Genomic DNA, 22,003 nt, shown 5'->3' with positions numbered 1-22,003 from the left:
CCCCTGTGCCCTGGTCTCCCCGCCCCGTGCCCTGGTCTCCCTCCCCTGTGCCCTGGTCTCCCCGCCCCGTGCCCTGGTCTCCCCGCCCTTTGCCCTGGTCTCCCCGCCCTGTGCCCTGGTCTCCCTCCCCTGTGCCCTGGTCTCCCTCCCCGGTGCCCTGGTCTCCCTCCCCCGTGCCCTGGTCTCCCTCCCCTGTGCCCTGGTCTCCCTCCCCCGTGCCCTGGTCTCCCCGCCCTGTGCCCTGGTCTCCCTCCCCTGTGCCCTGGTCTCCCTCCCCTGTGCCCTGGTCTCCCCGCCCCGTGCCCTGGTATCCCCGCCCTGTGCCCTGGTCTCCCCGCCCCGTGCCCTGGTCTCCCTCCCCTGTGCCCTGGTCTCACTCCCGTGCCCTGGTCTCCCTCCCCCGTGCCCTGGTCTCCCTCCCCCGTGCCCTGGTCTCCCCGCCCTGTGCCCTGGTCTCCCCGCCCTGTGCCCTGGTCTCCCCGCCCCGTGCCCTGGTCTCCCTCCCCTGTGCACTGGTCTCCCTCCCGTGCCCTGGTCTCCCTCCCCCGTGCCCTGGTCTCCCTCCCCTGTGCCCTGGTCTCCCTCCCGTGCCCTGGTCTCCCTCCCCCGTGCCCTGGTCTCCCGCCCCCGTGCCCTGGTCTCCCCGCCCCGTGCCCTGGTCTCCCTCCCCTGTGCCCTGGTCTCCCCGCCCCGTGCCCTGGTCTCCCCGCCCTTTGCCCTGGTCTCCCTCCCGTGCCCTGGTCTCCCTCCCCCGGTGCCCTGGTCTCCCTCCCCCGTGCCCTGGTCTCCCTCCCCCGGTGCCCTGGTCTCCCTCCCCCGTGCCCTGGTCTCCCTCCCCCGTGCCCTGGTCTCCCCGCCCCCGTGCCCTGGTCTCCCTCCCCCGTGCCCTGGTCTCCCCGCCCCGTGCCCTGGTCTCCCTCCCCTGTGCCCTGGTCTCCCTCCCCTGTGCCCAGGTCTCCCTCCCCTGTGCCCTGGTCTCCCCGCCCCGTGCCCTGGTCTCCCCGCCCCGTGCCCTGGTCTCCCCGCCCCGTGCCCTGGTCTCCCCGCCCTTTGCCCTGGTCTCCCCGCCCTGTGCCCTGGTCTCCCTCCCCTGTGCCCTGGTCTCCCTCCCCGGTGCCCTGGTCTCCCCGCCCTGTGCCCTGGTCTCCCTCCCCTGTGCCCTGGTCTCCCCGCCCTGTGCCCTGGTCTCCCTCCCCTGTGCCCTGGTCTCCCCGCCCTGTGCCCTGGTCTCCCCGCCCCGTGCCCTGGTCTCCCTCCCCTGTGCCCTGGTCTCCCTCCCCTGTGCCCTGGTCTCCCTCCCGTGCCCTGGTCTCCCTCCCCCGTGCCCTGGTCTCCCTCCCCCGTGCCCTGGTCTCCCTCCCGTGCCCTGGTCTCCCTCCCCCGTGCCCTGGTCTCCCGCCCCCGTGCCCTGGTCTCCCCGCCCCCGTGCCCTGGTCTCCCCGCCCTGTGCCCTGGTCTCCCCGCCCTGTGCCCTGGTCTCCCCGCCCTGTGCCCTGGTCTCCCCGCCCTGTGCCCTGGTCTCCCTCCCCTGTGCCCTGGTCTCCCCGCCCTGTGCCCTGGTCTCCCTCCCCTGTGCCCTGGTCTCCCCGCCCTGTGCCCTGGTCTCCCCGCCCCGTGCCCTGGTCTCCCTCCCCTGTGCCCTGGTCTCCCCGCCCCGTGCCCTGGTCTCCCCGCCCTGTGCCCTGGTCTCCCTCCCGTGCCCTGGTCTCCCTCCCCCGTGCCCTGGTCTCCCTCCCCCGTGCCCTGGTCTCCCCGCCCTGTGCCCTGGTCTCCCCGCCCCGTGCCCTGGTCTCCCTCCCCCGTGCCCTGGTCTCCCCGCCCTGTGCCCTGGTCTCCCCGCCCCGTGCCCTGGTCTCCCTCCCCTGTGCCCTGGTCTCCCTCCCCCGTGCCCTGGTCTCCCCGCCCTGTGCCCTGGTCTCCCTCCCCTGTGCCCTGGTCTCCCTCCCCGGTGCCCAGGTCTCCCTCCCCCGTGCCCTGGTCTCCCTCCCCTGTGCCCTGGTCTCCCTCCCCCGTGCCCTGGTCTCCCCGCCCTGTGCCCTGGTCTCCCCGCCCTGTGCCCTGGTCTCCCTCCCCCGTGCCCTGGTCTCCCTCCCCTGTGCCCTGGTCTCCCTCCCCCGTGCCCTGGTCTCCCCGCCCTGTGCCCTGGTCTCCCTCCCCGGTGCCCTGGTCTCTCTCCCCTGTGCCCTGGTCTCCCTCCCCTGTGCCCTGGTCTCCCTCCCCCGTGCCCTGGTCTCCCTCCCCCGTGCCCTGGTCTCCCTCCCCCGTGCCCTGGTCTCCCCGCCCTGTGCCCTGGTCTCCCTCCCCGGTGCCCTGGTCTCTCTCCCCTGTGCCCTGGTCTCCCTCCCCTGTGCCCTGGTCTCCCTCCCCTGTGCCCTGGTCTCCCTCCCCCGTGCCCTGGTCTCCCTCCCCTGTGCCCTGGTCTCCCCGCCCTGTGCCCTGGTCTCTCTCCCCTGTGCCCTGGTCTCCCTCCCCTGTGCCCTGGTCTCCCTCCCCCGTGCCCTGGTCTCCCTCCCCTGTGCCCTGGTCTCCCCGCCCCGTGCCCTGGTCTCCCTCCCCCGTGCCCTGGTCTCCCCGCCCCGTGCCCTGGTCTCCCCGCCCTGTGTCCCTGGTCTCCCTGCCCTGGTCTCCCCGCCCCGTGCCCTGGTCTCCCTCCCCTGTGCCCTGGTCTCCCCGCCCCTGTGCCCTGGTCTCCCCGCCCCTGTGCCCTGGTCTCCCTCCCCTGTGCCCTGGTCTCCCTCCCCTGTGCCCTGGTCTCCCTCCCCTGTGCCCTGGTCTCCCTCCCCTGTGCCCTGGTCTCCCTCCCCTGTGCCCTGGTCTCCCGCCCCGTGCCCTGGTCTCCCTCCCCTGTGCCCTGGTCTCCCTCCCCCGTGCCCTGGTCTCCCTCCCCTGTGCCCTGGTCTCCCTCCCCGCTGCCCTGGTCTCCCCGCCCCGTGCCCTGGTCTCCCTCCCCTGTGCCCTGGTCTCCCTCCCCTGTGCCCAGGTCTCCCTCCCCTGTGCCCTGGTCTCCCTCCCCGGTGCCCTGGTCTCCCCGCCCCGTGCCCTGGTCTCCCCGCCCCGTGCCCTGGTCTCCCTCCCCTGTGCCCTGGTCTCCCTCCCCGGTGCCATGGTCTCCCTCCCCCGTGCCCTGGTCTCCCCGCCCTGTGCCCTGGTCTCCCCGCCCTGTGCCCTGGTCTCCCCGCCCCGTGCCCTGGTCTCCCTCCCCTGTGCCCTGGTCTCCCCGCCCCGTGCCCTGGTCTCCCTCCCCTGTGCCCTGGTCTCCCCGCCCCGTGCCCTGGTCTCCCTCCCCCGTGCCCTGGTCTCCCCCCCCCGTGCCCCGGTCTCCCTCCCCTGTGCCCTGGTCTCCCTCCCCTGTGCCCAGGTCTCCCCGCCCCTGTGCCCTGGTCTCCCTCCCCTGTGCCCTGGTCTCCCTCCCCTGTGCCCTGGTCTCCCTCCCCCGTGCCCTGGTCTCCCTCCCCCGTGCCCTGGTCTCCCCGCCCTGTGCCCTGGTCTCCCTCCCCTGTGCCCTGGTCTCCCTCCCCTGTGCCCTGGTCTCCCTCCCCTGTGCCCTGGTCTCCCTCCCCCGTGCCCTGGTCTCCCTCCCCCGTGCCCTGGTCTCCCCGCCCCGTGCCCTGGTCTCCCTCCCCGGTGCCCTGGTCTCCCGCCCCGTGCCCTGGTCTCCCTCCCCTGTGCCCTGGTCTCCCTCCCCTGTGCCCTGGTCTCCCCGCCCCGTGCCCTGGTCTCCCTCCCCCGTGCCCTGGTCTCCCCGCCCTGTGCCCTGGTCTCCCTCCCCTGTGCCCTGGTCTCCCTCCCCGGTGCCCTGGTCTCCCTCCCCCGTGCCCTGGTCTCCCTCCCCTGTGCCCTGGTCTCCCTCCCCCGTGCCCTGGTCTCCCCGCCCTGTGCCCTGGTCTCCCCGCCCTGTGTCCCTGGTCTCCCTGCCCTGGTCTCCCCGCCCCGTGCCCTGGTCTCCCTCCCCTGTGCCCTGGTCTCCCTCCCCTGTGCCCTGGTCTCCCTCCCCTGTGCCCTGGTCTCCCTCCCCCGTGCCCTGGTCTCCCTCCCCCGTGCCCTGGTCTCCCTCCCCGGTGCCCTGGTCTCCCCGCCCCGTGCCCTGGTCTCCCCGCCCCGTGCCCTGGTCTCCCTCCCCCGTGCCCTGGTCTCCCTCCCCCGTGCCCTGGTCTCCCTCCCCCGTGCCCTGGTCTCCCTCCCCCGTGCCCTGGTCTCCCCGCCCTGTGCCCTGGTCTCCCCGCCCTGTGCCCTGGTCTCCCCGCCCCGTGCCCTGGTCTCCCTCACCTGTGCCCTGGTCTCCCTCCCCCGTGCCCTGGTCTCCCCGCCCTGTGCCCTGGTCTCCCTCCCCCGTGCCCTGGTCTCCCTCCCCCGTGCCCTGGTCTCCCTCCCCCGGTGCCCTGGTCTCCCCGCCCTGTGCCCTGGTCTCCCCGCCCTGTGCCCTGGTCTCCCTCCCCTGTGCCCTGGTCTCCCTCCCCCGTGCCCTGGTCTCCCTCCCCTGTGCCCTGGTCTCCCTCCCCCGTGCCCTGGTCTCCCCCCCCGTGCCCTGGTCTCCCTCCCCTGTGCCCTGGTCTCCCTCCCCCGTGCCCTGGTCTCCCTCCCCCGTGCCCTGGTCTCCCCGCCCTGTGCCCTGGTCTCCCTCCCCTGTGCCCTGGTCTCCCCCCCCGTGCCCTGGTCTCCCCCCCCGTGCCCTGGTCTCCCCCCCCGTGCCCTGGTCTCCCCCCCCGTGCCCTGGTCTCCCTCCCCCGTGCCCTGGTCTCCCCCCCCGTGCCCTGGTCTCCCTCCCCTGTGCCCTGGTCTCCCCCCCCGTGCCCTGGTCTCCCCCCCCGTGCCCTGGTCTCCCCCCCCGTGCCCTGGTCTCCCTCCCCCGTGCCCTGGTCTCCCCGCCCCGTGCCCTGGTCTCCCCGCCCCGTGCCCTGGTCTCCCTCCCCCGTGCCCTGGTCTCCCTCCCCCGTGCCCTGGTCTCCCTCCCCCGTGCCCTGGTCTCCCTCCCCTGTGCCCTGGTCTCCCGCCCTGTGCCCTGGTCTCCCTCCCCTGTGCCCTGGTCTCCCTCCCCCGTGCCCTGGTCTCCCTCCCCTGTGCCCTGGTCTCCCTCCCCTGTGCCCTGGTCTCCCCGCCCTGTGCCCTGGTCTCCCTCCCCGGTGCCCTGGTCTCCCTCCCCTGTGCCCTGGTCTCCCTCCCCTGTGCCCTGGTCTCCCTCCCCGGTGCCCTGGTCTCCCTCCCCTGTGCCCTGGTCTCCCTCCCCGGTGCCCTGGTCTCCCCGCCCTGTGCCCTGGTCTCCCCGCCCTGTGCCCTGGTCTCCCTCCCCTGTGCCCTGGTCTCCCTCCCCTGTGCCCTGGTCTCCCCGCCCTGTGCCCTGGTCTCCCTCCCCGGTGCCCTGGTCTCCCTCCCCTGTGCCCTGGTCTCCCTCCCCCGTGCCCTGGTCTCCCTCCCCCGTGCCCTGGTCTCCCTCCCCCGTGCCCTGGTCTCCCTCCCCCGTGCCCTGGTCTCCCTCCCCCGTGCCCTGGTCTCCCTCCCCCGTGCCCTGGTCTCCCCGCCCTGTGCCCTGGTCTCCCTCCCCTCCCCTGTGCCCTGGTCTCCCCGCCCTGTGCCCTGGTCTCCCCGCCCTGTGCCCTGGTCTCCCCGCCCTGTGCCCTGGTCTCCCTCCCCTGTGCCCTGGTCTCCCTCCCCTGTGCCCTGGTCTCCCTGCCCCGTGCCCTGGTCTCCCTGCCCCGTGCCCTGGTCTCCCTCCCCTGTGCCCTGGTCTCCCTCCCCTGTGCCCTGGTCTCCCTCCCCCCGTGCCCTGGTCTCCCTCCCCTGTGCCCTGGTCTCCCTCCCCCCGTGCCCTGGTCTCCCTGCCCCGTGCCCTGGTCTCCCTGCCCCCTGCCCTGGTCTCCCTCCCCCGGTGCCCTGGTCTCCCTGCCCCGTGCCCTGGTCTCCCTCCCCCCGTGCCCTGGTCTCCCCCCCCCGTGCCCTGGTCTCCCCGCCCCGTGCCCTGGTCTCCCTCCCCTGTGCCCTGGTCTCCCTCCCCCCGTGCCCTGGTCTCCCTCCCCCGTGCCCTGGTCTCCCTCCCCCGTGCCCTGGTCTCTCTGTCACCGTCGCCTCCTTTATATCACCGGCTGTTCTTTAGGAGCTGCTTTATTTCCTGTATTTACACAAATGGAATCACTTTGTCACTGTTTCCGGGTGACGCGTCCCCTACCCCCCCCCCCACTCCCCGACAACAAGGGGTCTGTGATAAATTACAAGGGATACAGGGCCTGGTACCTCTAGGGCTGGACGCAGGGGTACGGAGCCTGGTACCTCTAGGGCAGGACGCAGGGATACAGAGCCTGGTACCTCTAGGGCTGGACGCAGGGATACAGAGCCTGGTACCTCTAGGGCTGGACGCAGGGATACAGAGCCTGGTACCTCTGGGGCTGGACGCAGGGATACAGAGCCTGGTACCTCTAGGGCTGGACGCAGGGATACAGAGCCTGGTACCTCTAGGGCTGGACGCAGGGATACAGAGCGTAGCACCTCTAGGTCCGGACAGCTCACAGTAGAGCAATGAATATATAACAGTTCCCTCCATGACAGGTTACATGGCACAGCTGGTATAACCTCCATCAGTGTTGTTCCCTAGAGGTCTTCCTATGGCTCAGTGTCCTAGAGGTGTCTTCTTGAGCTAGAGATTACTCCCTTAGTCCTCGTGGTCCCCTCCCATAGTCCTAGAGGTCCCCCATTGGTCCCTTTTGCTACATGTCCTAGAGACCCCTGTGGTCCAAAAGATGCCTCCCCTCTGCCTTGGCTCAGAGTCTGGGAGGTGTCTCCTTCCTCTAAGAGGCCTCCCTCTTGGCTCAGTGTCCTAGCGGTCCGTCCTTGGCCCTAGAGACCCTCTGTGGGCCTAGAAGCGGTCCCCGGGTTGGTACTGGGGCTCGGTGGACGTGAAGTAATCCTCCAGGAAGGACTGGAGGTACTCGAACGTGGGGCGTTCCTCGGGGTCCCCCCGCCAGCACTGCACCATCACGTCATACAGAGACGGGGGGCAGTTAGGGGGCATTTGCATGCGGTACCCCCGCTCCACCTGCTCCAACACCTCCCTGTTACTCATACCTGGGGGGGAATGAGGGGGGAGAATTATACCTGGGGGGCACAAAGTGTGTGTGTGGGGTGGTGGGGGGGGGGGAGGGAGGGAGTGTGTGTGGGGGGAGGGGGAAGGTGTGTCTGTGTTGGGGGGGAGGGAGTGTGTGTGTTTGTGGGGGAGTGTGTGGGGGGGAGGGGAGGGAGAGTGTGTGGGGGGGAGGGGAGGGAGAGTGTGTGGGGGGGAGGGGAGGGAGTGTGTGTGTGGGGGGGAGGGAGTGTGTGTGGGGGGGGAGGGAGTGTGTGTGGGGGGGGAGGGAGTGTGTGTGGGGGGGGAGGGAGTGTGTGTGGGGGGGGAGGGAGTGTGTGTGGGGGGGAAGGGAGTGTGTGTGGGGGGGGAGGGAGTGTGTGTGTGTGTGTATGGGGCGGGAGGGAGTGTGTGTGTGTTTGTGGGGAGGGAAGTGTGTGTGTGTGTGTGTTGGGGGGAAGGGCGGAGGGAGTGTGTGTGTGGGGGGGGGCGGGGGGAGTGTGTGTGTGTGGGGGGGGAAGTGTGTGTGTGTGTGGGGGGGGAAGGGCGGGGGGAGTGTGTGTGTGGGGGGGGGCGGGAGGAGTGTGTGTGGGGCGGGGGGAGTGTGTGTGTGTGTGGGGGGGGGGGAGTTGTGTATGTGGTGGGAGAATAAAACCTGTGGGGATAAGGGGAGATAATTATACCTGGGGGGGGGGGGGTGACAGTTTGTGTGTAGGGGGAGACTTGTAGCTGATGGCAGGAGGGATGGGGAATAGACCTGGGGGTAAGAGAGAGTGTGTGCACCCTTTCTGCCCCCCTCCCCCCCCCCCCACATCCTGTTGCTGGGCAGACTATATTCACCTGGATACGGGATACGTCCTTTGGTTATTAGCTCAGACACCATGATCCCAAATGACCAGACATCGGATTTGATGGTGAATCTGCCGTACAGAGCAGCCTCGGGGGCCGTCCACTTAATGGGGAACTTGGCACCTGCGTGAGGGGACAGTGACATTCCTGATAAGGACACAGAGGGGGACAGCGACACTCCAGACAATGACACACTGACAATCCTAAGGGACACAGTGACACCTCTAGTAACGAGGAAAGGGGCACGGTGACACTGCAGATAATAAGGCAGAAGGGACACAGTGACACTCCTAATAATAGGGGCAATAAGACATTCATGAGCTGGGTTACTGCAAAGAGATATTACACGGGGCAATAAGGCAGCCGGCGCCCCCTCACCCTGCCGTGCTGTGTACTCATTGTCTTCGATGAGGCGGGCGAGGCCGAAGTCTGCAATCTTACAGACCAGGTTATCACCCACCAGGATATTTGCAGCACGAAGGTCACGGTGTATATAATTCATACGCTCTATATACGCCATGCCAGAGGCAGTCTGGGGGGGGAGAGAGGGGGAGATACATTGACTGATGTAAGGGGGGGGGAGGAAGAATCTGAGAGGGAAGGGGGAGAAAGAGAGAGAGCAGGAGGAGAGGAAATGTTAGATAAACAGAGAGAGAAGAAGAAGAAAGATTAGAAGAGAGACGCAGGAGAGACAGATAGTGAGAGGGGGATGGAGGGACGCAGGAAGCCCCCCCTCCTCTCAGAGGGGGATGGAGGGACGCAGGAAGCCCCCCCCCCCTCTCAGAGGGGGATGGAGGGACGCAGGAAGCCCCCCCTCTCAGAGGGGGATGGAGGGACGCAGGAAGCCCCCCCTCTCAGAAGGGGATGGAGGACGCAGGAAGCCCCCCTCTCAGAGGGGGATGGAGGGACGCAGGAAGTCCCCCCTCTCAGAGGGGGATGGAGGGACGCCCCCCCCCTCTCAGAGGGGGATGGAGGGACGCAGGAAGCCCCCCCCCCCTCACCTGTGCCGCAATGTCTACCAGTTGGGGCAGCTTCAGGAATCGTCCGTCACCCTCCTTCAAATAATCCAGCAAACTGCCTGTGGGGGAGGAGAGGGGAATGAGGGGGGGGGGGAGAGGGGACTGAGGGGGGGGGGAAGGAGAGGGGACTGAGGGGGGGAGACTCACCATTCAACAGTGGGGGGGCTTACCTTACATGAGAGGGAACACTCACATCCTAATGGGGGAGAGGGAGGGACACTCACCTTACAACGGGTGGGAGTTTCAAATTTCAAGAGACAACTCCTAACATGGGGGGGGGGGGGGGACAACTACAAGCACGGGGGGGGGGACAACTACAAGCACGGGGGGGGCTGCGGACACAATTCTCAACAGGTGGGGGGGGGGGAGAGGCACAACTCCCAACATGGGGGGGGGGGGACAACTACAAGCACAGGGGGGGGGGGTGGCGGACACTATTCTAAACAGGTGGGGGGGGGGGAGAGGCACAACTCCCAACATGGGGGGGAGAGACCATTATGAGCAGGGGGGCGTGGAGACATCTCAACAGGTGGGGGAGGGGGGGGGAGAGAACTACAAACGGGTAGGGGCAAGGGGGTTATAGAACTCCCAACAGGGGGGGGGGGGAGACAACTACAAAAAGGGGGGTGCAGGTGTGAGCCACAACTCCCAATGGGGGGGGTGGGGGAAGAGACATCTCCCAACAAGGGGGAGTGGGAGACACAACGACTCCCACCTATTTCACTTCCCTCTCCCCCACCCCAACTACACACACGTTAGTACCGCTAGGAGCTGCAGCCCCCCCCCCCCCCTCAGCGAGTGTGCACTCACCTTGGTTCATATACTCGGTCACAATGTATATGGGCTCCTCGGACACCACGGCGTACAGCTGCACCAGCTTATCATGGCGGAGCCTCTTCATGATCTGGGCCTCCTCCAGGAAGGCCTCCGGGGACATGGTGCTGGGCTTCAGGGTCTTCACCGCCACCTTTGTGGTGCCGTTCCACGTCCCTTGTGTGGGAGGGGGCGTTAGTATCCCAAATAGCCACTAATACCCCCACCAAGGAATCCCCATGCACTGTAACCTGAGGGGCAGGTCCCGGGGTACTGAAGGTGACCTTCTGCAGAATATAGGGACAGGCTCGGACAGTCCTGGGTTATACAGGGTGACCCCGTGACTGCAGAATATAGGGACAGGCTCAGACCGTCCTGAGTTATATAGGATAACCTCCTGACTGCAGATTATAGGGACAGGCTCAGACAGTCCTGGGTTATACAGGGTGACCCCGTGACTGCAGATTATAGGGACAGGCTCAGACAGTCCTGGGTTATATAGGGTGACCTCCTGACTGCAGATTACCAAGGACAGGTTCAGACAGTCCTGGGTTATATAGGGGACCCTCTTACCCTTCCAGACGTCCCCAAAGCACCCCTGTCCCAGTTTTTGTCCAGACTGATGGAATCCCGAGAGATTTCCCAGGCGTCCTTGGACAGGCCCAGAGTTTGGGGCTTCAGGTTGTCACAGGCTTGGGTTAGTAGGTGGCACAGACCGTCATTGAATTCTGGGAGGGGTGGAGGGGTAGATATGAAAGGAGGGGGTGAGATGAGGGGTAGCATGCATGATTGGGGTCAAATGGGGGGGAGGAGGCTCAAGATATTTATACCCCTTTGGCTGCCAGAGAGGGGCTGCAAGTTCCTGCAATGCATTGAGGTGGGGGAGGGAAAGAGGTGGGGGAGGGAAATAGGTGGGGGAGGGAAAGAGAGAGGAGGGAAAGAGGGGGGGGATTAGAGAGGAGGGAGAGCAGGGGGAGGGAAAGGAGGGGGGAGAGGGAGAGAGAGGAGGGGGGAGAGGGAGAGAGAGGAGGGGGAGGGAGAGAGAGGAGGGGGGAGGGAGAGAGAAGAAGGGGAGGAGAGAGAGAGGAGGGGGGGGAGAGAGAGGGGAGGGGGGGGAGAGAGAGGGGAGGGGGGGGGGGGGAGAGAGAGGGGAGGGGGGGGGAGAGAGAGGGGAGGGGGGGGGAGAGAGAGGGGAGGGGGGGGAGAGAGAGGGGAGGGGGGAGAGAGAGAGGAGGGGGGAGAGAGAGGGGAGGGGGAGGAAGGGGAGAGAGGAGAGGGGCAAGGTGGGGAAAGAGTGGCAAGGGGGGCAAAGAGGGGCGAGAGGGGGGCAAAGAGGGGCGAGGGGGGGGGAAAGAGGGGCGAGGGGGGGGGAAAGAGGGGCGAGGGGGGGGAAAGAGGGGCGAGGGGGGGGAAAGAGGGGCGAGGGGGGGGAAAGAGGGGCGAGGGGGGGGAAAGAGGGGCGAGGGGGGGGGAAAGAGGGGCGAGGGGGGGGAAAGAGGGGCGAGGGGGGGGGAAAGAGGGGCGAGGGGGGGGAAAGAGGGGCGAGGGGGGGGGAAGAGGGGCGAGGGGGGGGAAAGAGGGGCGAGGGGGGGGAAAGAGGGGCGAGGGGGGGAAAGAGGGGCGAGGGGGGGGAAAGAGGGGCGAGGGGGGGGAAAGAGGGGCGAGGGGGGGAAAGAGGGGCGAGGGGGGGGAAAGAGGGGCGAGGGGGGGGGGAAGAGGGGCGAGGGGGGGGGGAAGAGGGGCGAGGGGGGGGGGAAAGAGGGGCGAGGGGGGGGGGAAAGAGGGGCGAGGGGGGGGAAAGAGGGACGAGGGGGGGGAAAGAGGGGCGAGGGGGGGAAAGAGGGGCGAGGGGGGGAAAGAGGGGCGAGGGGGGGGAAAGAGGGGCGAGGGGGGGAAAGAGGGGCGAGGGGGGGGAAAGAGGGGCGAGGGGGGGGAAAGAGGGGCGAGGGGGGGAAAGAGGGGCGAGGGGGGGGAAAGAGGGGCGAGGGGGGGGAAAGAGGGGCGAGGGGGGGGAAAGAGGGGCGAGGGGGGGGAAAGAGGGGCGAGGGGGGGAAAGAGGGGCGAGGGGGGGGAAAGAGGGGCGAGGGGGGGGAAAGAGGGGCGAGGGGGGGGAAAGAGGGGCGAGGGGGGGGAAAGAGGGGCGAGGGGGGGGAAAGAGGGGCGAGGGGGGGGAAGAGGGGCGAGGGGGGGGGAAGAGGGGCGAGGGGGGGGGAAGAGGGGCGAGGGGGGGGGGAAAGAGGGGCGAGGGGGGGGGGAAGAGGGGCGAGGGGGGGGGGAAGAGGGGCGAGGGGGGGGGAAGAGGGGCGAGGGGGGGGGAAGAGGGGCGAGGGGGGGGGAAGAGGGGCGAGGGGGGGGGAAAGAGGGGCGAGGGGGGGGGAAAGAGGGGCGAGGGGGGGGAAAGAGGGGCGAGGGGGGGGAAAGAGGGGAGAGGGGGGGGGATAGAGGGGCGAGGGGGGGGGAAAGAGGGGAGAGGGGGGGGGGGATAGAGGGGCGAGGGGGGGGAAAGAGGGGCGAGGGGGGGGAAAGAGGGGCGAGGGGGGGGAAAGAGGGGCGAGGGGGGGGAAAGAGGGGCGAGGGGGGGGAAGAGGGGCGAGGGGGGGAAGAGGGGCGAGGGGGGGGAAAGAGGGGCGAGGGGGGGAAAGAGGGGCGAGGGGGGGGAAAGAGGGGCGAGGGGGGGGAAAGAGGGGCGAGGGGGGGAAAGAGGGGCGAGGGGGGGGAAAGAGGGGCGAGGGGGGGGAAAGAGGGGCGAGGGGGGGGAAAGAGGGGCGAGGGGGGGGGAAGAGGGGCGAGGGGGGGGGGGAAGAGGGGCGAGGGGGGGGGGAAGAGGGGCGAGGGGGGGAAAAGAGGGGCGAGGGGGGGAAAAGAGGGGCGAGGGGGGGAAAAGAGGGGCGAGGGGGGGGAAAGAGGGGGGGGAAAGAGGGGCGAGGGGGGGGGGAAGAGGGGCGAGGGGGGGGGGAAGAGGGGCGAGGGGGGGGGGAAAGAGGGGCGAGGGGGGGGGGAAAGAGGGGCGAGGGGGGGGGGGAAAGAGGGGCGAGGGGGGGGGAAAGAGGGGCGAGGGGGGGGAAAGAGGGGCGAGGGGTGGGAAAGAGGGGCGGGGGGGGGAAGAGGGGGGGGGAAAGAGGGGCGAGGGGGGGGAAAGAGGGGCGAGGGGGGGGAAAGAGGGGCGAGGGGGGGGGAAAGAGGGGCGAGGGGGGGGGGAAAGAGGGGCGAGGGGGGGGGGAAAGAGGGGCGAGGGGGGGGGAAAGAGGGGCGAGGGGGGGGGAAAGAGGGGCGAGGGGGGGGAAAAGAGGGGCGAGGGGGGGAAAAGAGGGGCGAGGGGGGGAAAAGAGGGGCGAGGGGGGGGGGAAAGAGGGGCGAGGGGGGGGGAAAAGAGGGGCGAGGGGGGGGAAAGAGGGGCGAGGGGGGGGGAAAGAGGGTCGAGGGGGGGGGAAAGAGGGTCGAGGGGGGGGGAAAGAGGGTCGAGGGGGGGGGAAAGAGGGTCGAGGGGGGGGGAAAGAGGGTCGAGGGGGGGGGAAAAGAGGGTCGAGGGGGGGGGGAAAGAGGGGCGAGGGGGGGGAAAGAGGGGCGAGGGGGGGGAAAGAGGGGCGAGGGGGGGGGAAAGAGGGGCGGGGGGGGAAGAGGGGCGAGGGGGGGGGCGAGGGGGGGGAAGAGGGGCGAGGGGGGGAAAGAGGGGCGAAAGAGGGGCGAGGGGGGGAAAAGAGGGGCGAGGGGGGAAAAAGAGGGGCGAGGGGGAGGAAAAGAGGGGCGAGGGGGGGGGGAAAGAGGGGCAAGGGGGGGAAGGAGTGGGGCGAGGGGGGGGGGTAAAGAGGGGCGAGGGGGGGGAAAGAGGGGCGAGGGGGGGGAAAGAGGGGCGAGGGGGGGGAAAGAGGGGCGAGGGGGGGGAAAGAGGGGCGAGGGGGGGGAAGAGGGGCGAGGGGGGGGAAGAGGGGCGAGGGGGGGGAAAGAGGGGCGAGGGGGGGGAAAGAGGGGCGAGGGGGGGGAAAGAGGGGCGAGGGGGGGGAAAGAGGGGCGAGGGGGGGGAAAGAGGGGCGAGGGGGGGGGAAGAGGGGCGAGGGGGGGGAAGAGGGGCGAGGGGGGGGGGAAGAGGGGCGAGGGGGGGGGGGAAGAGGGGCGAGGGGGGGAAAAGAGGGGCGAGGGGGGGAAAAGAGGGGCGAGGGGGGGAAAAGAGGGGCGAGGGGGGGGAAAGAGGGGGGGGAAAGAGGGGCGAGGGGGGGGGAAGAGGGGCGAGGGGGGGGGGAAGAGGGGCGAGGGGGGGGGGAAAGAGGGGCGAGGGGGGGGGGGAAAGAGGGGCGAGGGGGGGGGAAAGAGGGGCGAGGGGGGGGAAAGAGGGGCGAGGGGGGGGAAAGAGGGGCGAGGGGTGGGAAAGAGGGGCGGGGGGGGGAAGAGGGGGGGGGGAAAGAGGGGCGAGGGGGGGGAAAGAGGGGCGAGGGGGGGAAAGAGGGGCGAGGGGGGGGGAAAGAGGGGCGAGGGGGGGGAAAGAGGGGCGAGGGGGGGGGAAAGAGGGGCGAGGGGGGGGGGAAAGAGGGGCGAGGGGGGGGGAAAGAGGGGCGAGGGGGGGGAAAGAGGGGCGAGGGGGGAAAAGAGGGGCGAGGGGGGGAAAAGAGGGGCGAGGGGGGGGGGAAAGAGGGGCGAGGGGGGGAAAAGAGGGGCGAGGGGGGGGAAAGAGGGTCGAGGGGGGGGGAAAGAGGGTCGAGGGGGGGGGAAAGAGGGTCGAGGGGGGGGGAAAGAGGGTCGAGGGGGGGGGAAAGAGGGTCGAGGGGGGGGGAAAAGAGGGTCGAGGGGGGGGGAAAAGAGGGTCGAGGGGGGGGGGAAAGAGGGGCGAGGGGGGGGAAAGAGGGGCGAGGGGGGGGAAAGAGGGGCGGGGGGGGAAGAGGGGCGAGGGGGGGGGCGAGGGGGGGGAAGAGGGGCGAGGGGGGGAAAGAGGGGCGAAAGAGGGGCGAGGGGGGGAAAAGAGGGGCGAGGGGGGAAAAAGAGGGGCGAGGGGGAGGAAAAGAGGGGCGAGGGGGGGGGGAAAGAGGGGCAAGGGGGGGAAGGAGTGGGGCGAGGGGGGGGGGTAAAGAGGGGCGAGGGGGGGGGAAAAAGAGGGGCGAGGGGGGAGAGGGAGTGGGGCGAGGGGGGAGAGGGAGTGGGGCGAGGGGGGGGGAAAAGAGGGTCGAGGGGGGGGGAAAAGAGGGTCGAGGGGGGGGGGAAAGAGGGGCGAGGGGGGGGGAAAGAGGGGCGAGGGGGGGGAAAGAGGGGCGAGGGGGGGGGAAAGAGGGGCGGGGGGGGAAGAGGGGCGAGGGGGGGGGCGAGGGGGGGGAAGAGGGGCGAGGGGGGGAAAGAGGGGCGAAAGAGGGGCGAGGGGGGGAAAAGAGGGGCGAGGGGGAAAAAGAGGGGCGAGGGGGAGGAAAAGAGGGGCGAGGGGGGGGGGGAAAGAGGGGCAAGGGGGGGAAGGAGTGGGGCGAGGGGGGGGGGTAAAGAGGGGCGAGGGGGGGGGAAAAAGAGGGGCGAGGGGGGAGAGGGAGTGGGGCGAGGGGGGAGAGGGAGTGGGGCGAGGGGGGGAAGGAAGTGGGGCGAGGGGGGGGAGGGAGTGGGGCGAGGGGGGGGAAGAGGGGCGAGGGGGGGGAAGAGGGGCGAGGGGGGGGAGGGAGTGGGGCGAGGGGGGGGAAGAGGGGCGAGGGGGGGGAAGAGGGGCGAGGGGGGGGGAAGAGGGGCGAGGGGGGGGAAGAGGGGAGGGGGGGAAAGAGGGGCGAGGGGGGGGAAGAGGGGAGGGGGGGGAAGAGGGGAGGGGGGGGGAAGAGGGGCGAGGGGAGGGGGAAGAGGGGCGAGGGGGGGGAAAGAGGGGCGAGGGGGGGGAAAGAGGGGCGAGGGGGGGGAAAGAGGGGCGAGGGGGGGGAAAGAGGGGCGAGGGGGGGGAAAGAGGGGCGAGGGGGGGGAAAGAGGGGCGAGGGGGGGGAAAGAGGGGCGAGGGGGGGAAAGAGGGGCGAGGGGGGGGAAAGAGGGGCGAGGGGGGGAAAGAGGGGCGAGGGGGGGGAAAGAGGGGCGAGGGGGGGGAAAGAGGGGCGAGGGGAGGGGGGGAAAGAGGGGCGAGGGGGGGAAAGAGGGGCGAGGGGGGGATAGAGGGGCGAGGGGGGGAAAGAGGGGCGAGGGGGGGAAAGAGGGGCGAGGGGGGGGGGAAAGAGGGGCGAGGGGGGGGGGAAAGAGGGGCGAGGGGGGGGGGAAAGAGGGGCGAGGGGGGGGGAAAGAGGGGCGAGGGGGGGGAAAGAGGGGCGAGGGGGGGGGAAAGAGGGGCGAGGGGGGGGGAAAGAGGGGCGAGGGGGGGGGAAAGAGGGGCGAGGGGGGGGAAAGAGGGGCGAGGGGGGGGGAAAGAGGGGCGAGGGGGGGGGAAAGAGGGGCGAGGGGGGGGGAAAGAGGGGCGAGGGGGGGGAAAGAGGGGCGAGGGGGGGGAAAGAGGGGCGAGGGGGGGGAAAGAGGGGCGAGGGGGGGGAAAGAGGGGCGAGGGGGGGGGAAAGAGGGGCGAGGGGGGGGGGAAAGAGGGGCGAGGGGGGGGGGAAAGAGGGGCGAGGGGGGGGGGGGAAAGAGGGGCGAGGGGGGGGGGAAAGAGGGGCGAGGGGGGGGGGGAAAGAGGGGCGAGGGGGGGGGGGGAAAGAGGGGCGAGGGGGGGGGGGGAAGAGGGGCGAGGGGGGGGGGGAAAGAGGGGCGAGGGGGGGGGGAAAGAGGGGCGAGGGGGAGGGGAAAGAGGGGCGAGGGGGGGGGGAAAGAGGGGCGAGGGGGGGGGGAAAGAGGGGCGAGGGGGGGGGAAAGAGGGGCGAGGGGGGGGGAAAGAGGGGCGAGGGGGGGGGAAAGAGGGGCGAGGGGGGGGGAAAGAGGGGAGAGGGGAAAAGAGGGGCGAGGGGGGGGCGAGGGGGGTGAGAGGAGGGGGTGAGGGGGGAGAGAGAGGAGGGGGTGAGGGTTGAGAGAGAGGAAGGGGGGGAGGGTGAGGGGGAGAGAGGGGGAGGGTGAGAGAGAGGAAGGGGGGGAGAGAGAGGAAGGGGGGGAGAGAGAGGAAGGGGGGGAGAGAGAGGAAGGGGGAGAGAGAGGAAGGGGGGGAGAGAGAAAGGGGGAGAGTGAGGGGGAGAGAGAGGGAGGGGGAGTGAGAGGAAGGGGGGGGAGAGAGGAAGGGGGGAGAGTGAGGGGGAGTGAGAGGAAGGGGGGAGGAGAGAGGAAGGGGGGAGAGTGAGGGGGAGAGAGAGGAAGGGGGGGAGGGTGAGGGGGAGAGAGAGGGAGGGTGAGAGAGAGGAAGGGGGGGAGAGAGAGGAAGGGGGGGAGAGAGAGGAAGGGGGGAGAGTGAGGGGAGAGAGAGGGAGGGGGAGTGAGAGGAAGGGGAGAGGAGAGGAAGAGGAGGATGGGGGGGAGGAAGAGGAGGATGGGGGGGAGGAAGAGGAGGATGGGGGGGGAGGCAGAGGAGGATGGGGGGGGAGGAAGAGGAGGATGGGGGGGAGGAAGAGGAGGATGGGGGGAGGAAGAGGAGGATGGGGGGAGGCAGAGGAGGATGGGGGGGAGGCAGAGGAGGATGGGGGGGAGGAAGAGGAGGATGGGGGGGGAGGAAGAGGAGGATGGGGGGGGAGGAAGAGGAGGATGGGGGGGAAGAGGAGGATGGGGGGGAAGAGGAGGATGGGGGGGAGGAAGAGGAGGATGGGGGGGGGAGGAAGAGGAGGATGGGGGGGAGGAAGAGGAGGATGGGGGGGAGGAAGAGGATGGGGGGGAGGAAGAGGAGGATGGGGGGGAGGAAGAGGAGGATGGGGGGGGAGAGGAGGATGGGGGGGGGGGAGAGGAGGATGGGGGGGAGGATGGGGGGGGGGGGAGAGGAGGATGGGGGGGAGGAAGAGGAGGATGGGGGGGAGGAAGAGGAGGATGGGGGGGAGGAAGAGGAGGATGGGGAGGAGGAAGAGGAGGATGGGGAGGAGGAAGAGGAGGATGGAGGGAGGAAGAGGAGGATGGGGGGGAGGAAGAGGAGGATGGGGGGGAGGAAGAGGAGGATGGGGGGAGGAAGAGGAGGATGGGGGAGGAAGAGGAGGATGGGGGGTGGAAGAGGAGGATGGGGGGGTGGAAGAGGAGGATGGGGGGGAGGAAGAAGAGGATGGGGAGGAGGAGGATGGGGGGAGGAAGAGGAGGATGGGGGGGAGGAAGAGGAGGATGGGGGGGAGGAAGAGGAGGATGGGGGGAGGAAGAGGAGGATGGGGAGGAGGAAGAGGAGGATGGGGAGGAGGAAGAGGAGGATGGGGGGAGGAAGAGGAGGATGGGGGGGAGGAAGAGGAGGATGGGGGGAGGAAGAGGAGGATGGGGGGAGGAAGAGGAGGATGGGGGGGGAGGAAGAGGAGGATGGGGGGGGAGGAAGAGGAGGATGGGGGGGGAGGAAGAGGAGGATGGGGGGGAAGAGGAGGATGGGGGGGAAGAGGAGGATGGGGGGGAAGAGGAGGATGGGGGGGAGGAAGAGGAGGATGGGGGGGGAGGAAGAGGAGGATGGGGGGGGGAGGAAGAGGAGGATGGGGGGGGGAGGAAGAGGAGGATGGGGGGGAGGAAGAGGATGGGGGGAGGAAGAGGAGGATGGGGGGGAGGAAGAGGAGGATGGGGGGGGGGAGAGGAGTATGGGGGGGAGGAAGAGGAGGATGGGGGGGAGGAAGAGGAGGATGGGGGGCAGGAAAAGGAGAATGGGGGGAGGAAGAGGAGGATGGGGGGGAGGAAGAGGAGGATGGGGGGGAGGAAGAGGATGAGGGGGAGGAAGAGGATGGGGGGGAGGAAGAGGAGGATGGGGGGGAGGAAGAGGATGAGGGGGGAGGAAGAGGATGGGGGGGAGGAGAGGAGGATGGGGGGGAGGAAGAGGAGGATGGGGGGGAGGAAGAGGAGGATGGGGAGGAGGAAGAGGAGGATGGGGAGGGGAGAGGAGGATGGGGGGAGGAAGAGGAGGATGGGGGGAGGAAGAGGAGGATGGGGGGAGGAAGAGGAGGATGGGGGGAGGAAGAGGAGGATGGGGGGGGGGAGAGGAGGATGGGGGGAGGAAGAGGAGGATGGGGGGAGGAAGAGGAGGATGGGGAGGAGGAAGAGGAGGATGGGGAGGAGGAAGAGGAGGATGGGGGGAGGAAGAGGAGGATGGGGGGGAGGAAGAGGAGGATGGGGGGGAGGAAGAGGAGGGTGGGGGGAGGAAGAGGAGGATGGGGGAGGAAGAGGAGGATGGGGGGTGGAAGAGGAGGATGGGGGGGTGGAAGAGGAGGATGGGGGGGAGAAGAGAGGATGGGGAGGAGGAGGATGGGGGGGAGGAAGAGGAGGATGGGGGGAGGAAGAGGAGGATGGGGGGGAGGAAGAGGAGGATGGGGGAGGAAGAGGAGGATGGGGAGGAGGAAGAGGAGGATGGGGAGGAGAGAGGAGGATGGGGGAGGAAGAGGAGGATGGGGGGGGAGGAAGAGGAGGATGGGGGGAGGAAGAGGAGGATGGGGGGAGGAAGAGGAGGATGGGGGGGAGGAGAGGAGGATGGGGGGGGAGGAAGAGGAGGATGGGGGGGAAGAGGAGGATGGGGGGGAGGAAGAGGAGGATGGGGGGGAGGAAGAGGAGGATGGGGGGGGGAGGAAGAGGAGGATGGGGGGGGGAGGAGAGGAGGATGGGGGGGAGGAAGAGGATGGGGGGGAGGAAGAGGAGGATGGGGGGAAGGAAGAGGAGGGTGTGGGGGGGGGGGGAGAGGAGTATGGGGGGGAGGAAGAGGAGGATGGGGGGGAGGAAGAGGAGGATGGGGGGCAGGAAAGGAGGATGGGGGGGAGGAAGAGGAGGATGGGGGGAGGAAGAGGAGGATGGGGGGGAGGAAGAGGAGGGTGGGGGGGGGGAGGAAGAGGTGGGTGGGGGGAGGAAGAGGATGAGGGGAGGAAGAGGATGGGGGGGAGGAAGAGGAGGATGGGGGGGAGGAAGAGGAGGATGGGGGGGAGGAAGAGGAGGATGGGAGGAGGAAGAGGAGGATGGGGGAGGAAGAGGGGATGGGGAGGAGGAAGAGGAGGATGGGGGGAGGAGAGGAGGATGGGGGGGAGGAAGAGGAGGATGGGGGGAGGAAGAGGAGGATGGGGGGAGGAAGAGGAGGATGGGGGGTGGAAGAGGAGGATGGGGGGGTGGAGAGGAGGATGGGGGGGTGGAAGAGGAGGATGGGGGGGAGGAAGAAGAGGATGGGGAAGAGGAGGATGGGGGGGGAGGAAGAGGAGGATGGGGGAGGAAGAGGAGGATGGGGGGAGGAAGAGGAGGATGGGGGGGAGGAAGAGGAGGATGGGGGGGGGGAGGAAGAGGAGGATGGGGGGGGGGGAAGAGGAGGATGGGGGGGGGGGAAGAGGAGGATGGGGGGGGGGGAAGAGGAGGATGGGGGGGGGGGAGAGGAAGATGGGGGGAGGAAGAGGAGCATGGGGGGGAAGAGGAGGATGGGGGGGGGGGTGGGGGGAAGAGGAGGATGGGGGGGGGAAGAGGAGGATGGGGGGGGAAGAGGAGGATGGGGGGGAAGAAGAGGATGGGGGGGAAGAGGGGGATGGGGGGGGGGAAGAGGAGGATGGGGGGGAAGAGGGGGATGGGGGGGAGGAAGAGGAGGATGGGGGAAGAGGAGGAGGATGGGGGGGAGGAAGAGGAGGATGGGGGGAGGAAGAGGAGGATGGGGGGAGGAAGAGGAGGATGGGGGGAGGAAGAGGATGGGGGGAGGAGGAGGATGGATGGGGAGGAGAAGGAGGATGGGAGAGGTGGGGAGGTGGGCAAAGAGGATGGGGGGGAGAGGTGGGCGAGGAGGAGGAGGAAATAGGAGGATGGAGGGATGGAGGAGAGGGAAATATGGGGAGGGAATGAGGAGGATGGGGGGGAGCAGCAGGATGGGGGGGAGCAGGAGGATGGGGGGAGCAGGAGGATGGGGGGATGGGGAGGAGGTTGTGGGGGGGATGGGGAGGAGGTTGTGGGGGGGATGGGGAGGAAGTGAAAGAGGAGTAGTGTGAGATAGTGTGGAAGAATTTAGGAAAGAAAGGGGAAAAGCAAAGAAACATTGAGAGAGAAAGCAATGCATTGCATGCCCTGTAATATATAATGTATCCTGAGAATTGTGGGCGCAGTACTTGCTAGAACCAGACGAGGGCACTGCGCGCCTGCACTATGGTAGAACCGAGGCTACCTGAGCTGGGAGGGAGAGATTTAGATATATGAGAGAGAATAATAACATATTGGAAGAAAAGAAAGAAAACAAATAGAGATGGAGGGAGAAGATTGGAATGTGAAAGAGAGGGACATGGGAAAAAAAGCAGAGAGAGAGGGGGGAGAAAGAGTCAATACAAAAGAGAGAATGGAAAAACCCCAGTGGCAGCCATCTTTGTTGATCCCAATTTGTCAGGGTCTGACAGTGCGGGGTTAAACTGGAGCCCTCTCCCGCCCTGTGCCCCATCGCCCCTGCCACACAAGGGGAGGTCGCATGCTCCTACCCCTCCACACGTCCCCAAACTGCCCGCTGCCCAGGCGTGTGAGCAGACTCAGAGACCCCCGCGGGATCTCCCAGAGGTCCTTGGTTTTCACTGACAGGTCACACAGCCTGGGGGTTCCTCTGGGGCAAGGGGAGAGCAAGCGGTGACAGAGACCAGAAGCACTCTCTGACAGAGAAAGAGGGGGGAGGGGGGAGGATGGGGGGGATGGGGGGGAGGGGGGAGGATGGGGGGGGGAGGGGGAGGATGGGGGGGGAGGGGGAGGATGGGGGGGGGAGGGGGAGGATGGGGGGGGGGAGGATGGGGGGGGAGGGGGAGGATGGGGGGGGGAGGGGAGGATGGGGGGGGAGGGGGAGGATGCGGGGGATGGGGGGGATGGGGGGGGAGGGGGGGGATAGGGGGGGGAGGAGAGGATGGGGGGGGGAGGAGAGGATGGGGGGGGAGGAGAGGATGGGGGGGAGGAGAGGATGGGGGGGAAGACGATGAGAGGGGGGGAGGAGAGGGGGGAGGAAAGGATGGGGGGGAGTGGATGGGGGGGAGGAGAAGATGTGGGGGGGAGAGGATGGGGGGGAGGAGAGGATGGGGGGGAGATAGGGGAGATAGAGATGGGGGAGATAGGAGAGGAAAGGGGGAGTGGGGAAAGGAGAAGGGGAGTGAGAGGTGGTGAAGGGACATAGAGGAGGGGAAAGGGTGAGAGAGGAGTTGGGAAAGGTGAGAGGGTGTAGGAGAAAGACGGGGGACAGAGAGGAGGGGAGTGGGGACAGAGAGAAGAGGTGAAGGGGGAGAGAGGTGGTGAAGGGGGGAAGATATGTAGAGAGAGGCAAAAATGAGGGTGA

General features: G+C 69.2%; 1 protein-coding gene across 5 annotated transcripts in view; it reads right to left on the bottom strand.

The window, feature by feature from the left end:
* Positions 1-6,127: 6,127 nt before the first annotated feature.
* Positions 6,128-22,003, bottom strand: part of LOC142496872 (proto-oncogene tyrosine-protein kinase Yrk-like) — a 56,076-nt gene continuing 40,200 nt past the window's right edge. For 4 of the 5 annotated variants that reach the window (XM_075603921.1, XM_075603920.1, XM_075603922.1 and 1 more), the window contains 6 exons: positions 21,171-21,335; positions 9,727-9,906; positions 8,899-8,975; positions 8,276-8,429; positions 7,889-8,020; positions 6,129-7,053 (listed from right to left, as the gene is read on the bottom strand). In XM_075603921.1, the coding sequence (XP_075460036.1) occupies positions 6,845-7,053; positions 7,889-8,020; positions 8,276-8,429; positions 8,899-8,975; positions 9,727-9,906; positions 21,171-21,335 (917 nt within the window). In that variant the 3' untranslated portion in view covers positions 6,129-6,844. Of the gene's footprint in view, positions 7,054-7,888; positions 8,021-8,275; positions 8,430-8,898; positions 8,976-9,726; positions 9,907-21,170; positions 21,336-22,003 lie in introns of all 5 variants that reach the window. The other variant, XM_075603918.1, reaches the window with a different exon arrangement.

This window comes from Ascaphus truei, chromosome 6 (assembly GCF_040206685.1).
Source record: "Ascaphus truei isolate aAscTru1 chromosome 6, aAscTru1.hap1, whole genome shotgun sequence".
NCBI lineage: Eukaryota > Metazoa > Chordata > Amphibia > Anura > Ascaphidae > Ascaphus > Ascaphus truei.
This window is presented reverse-complemented; position numbering and strand designations above follow the sequence as displayed.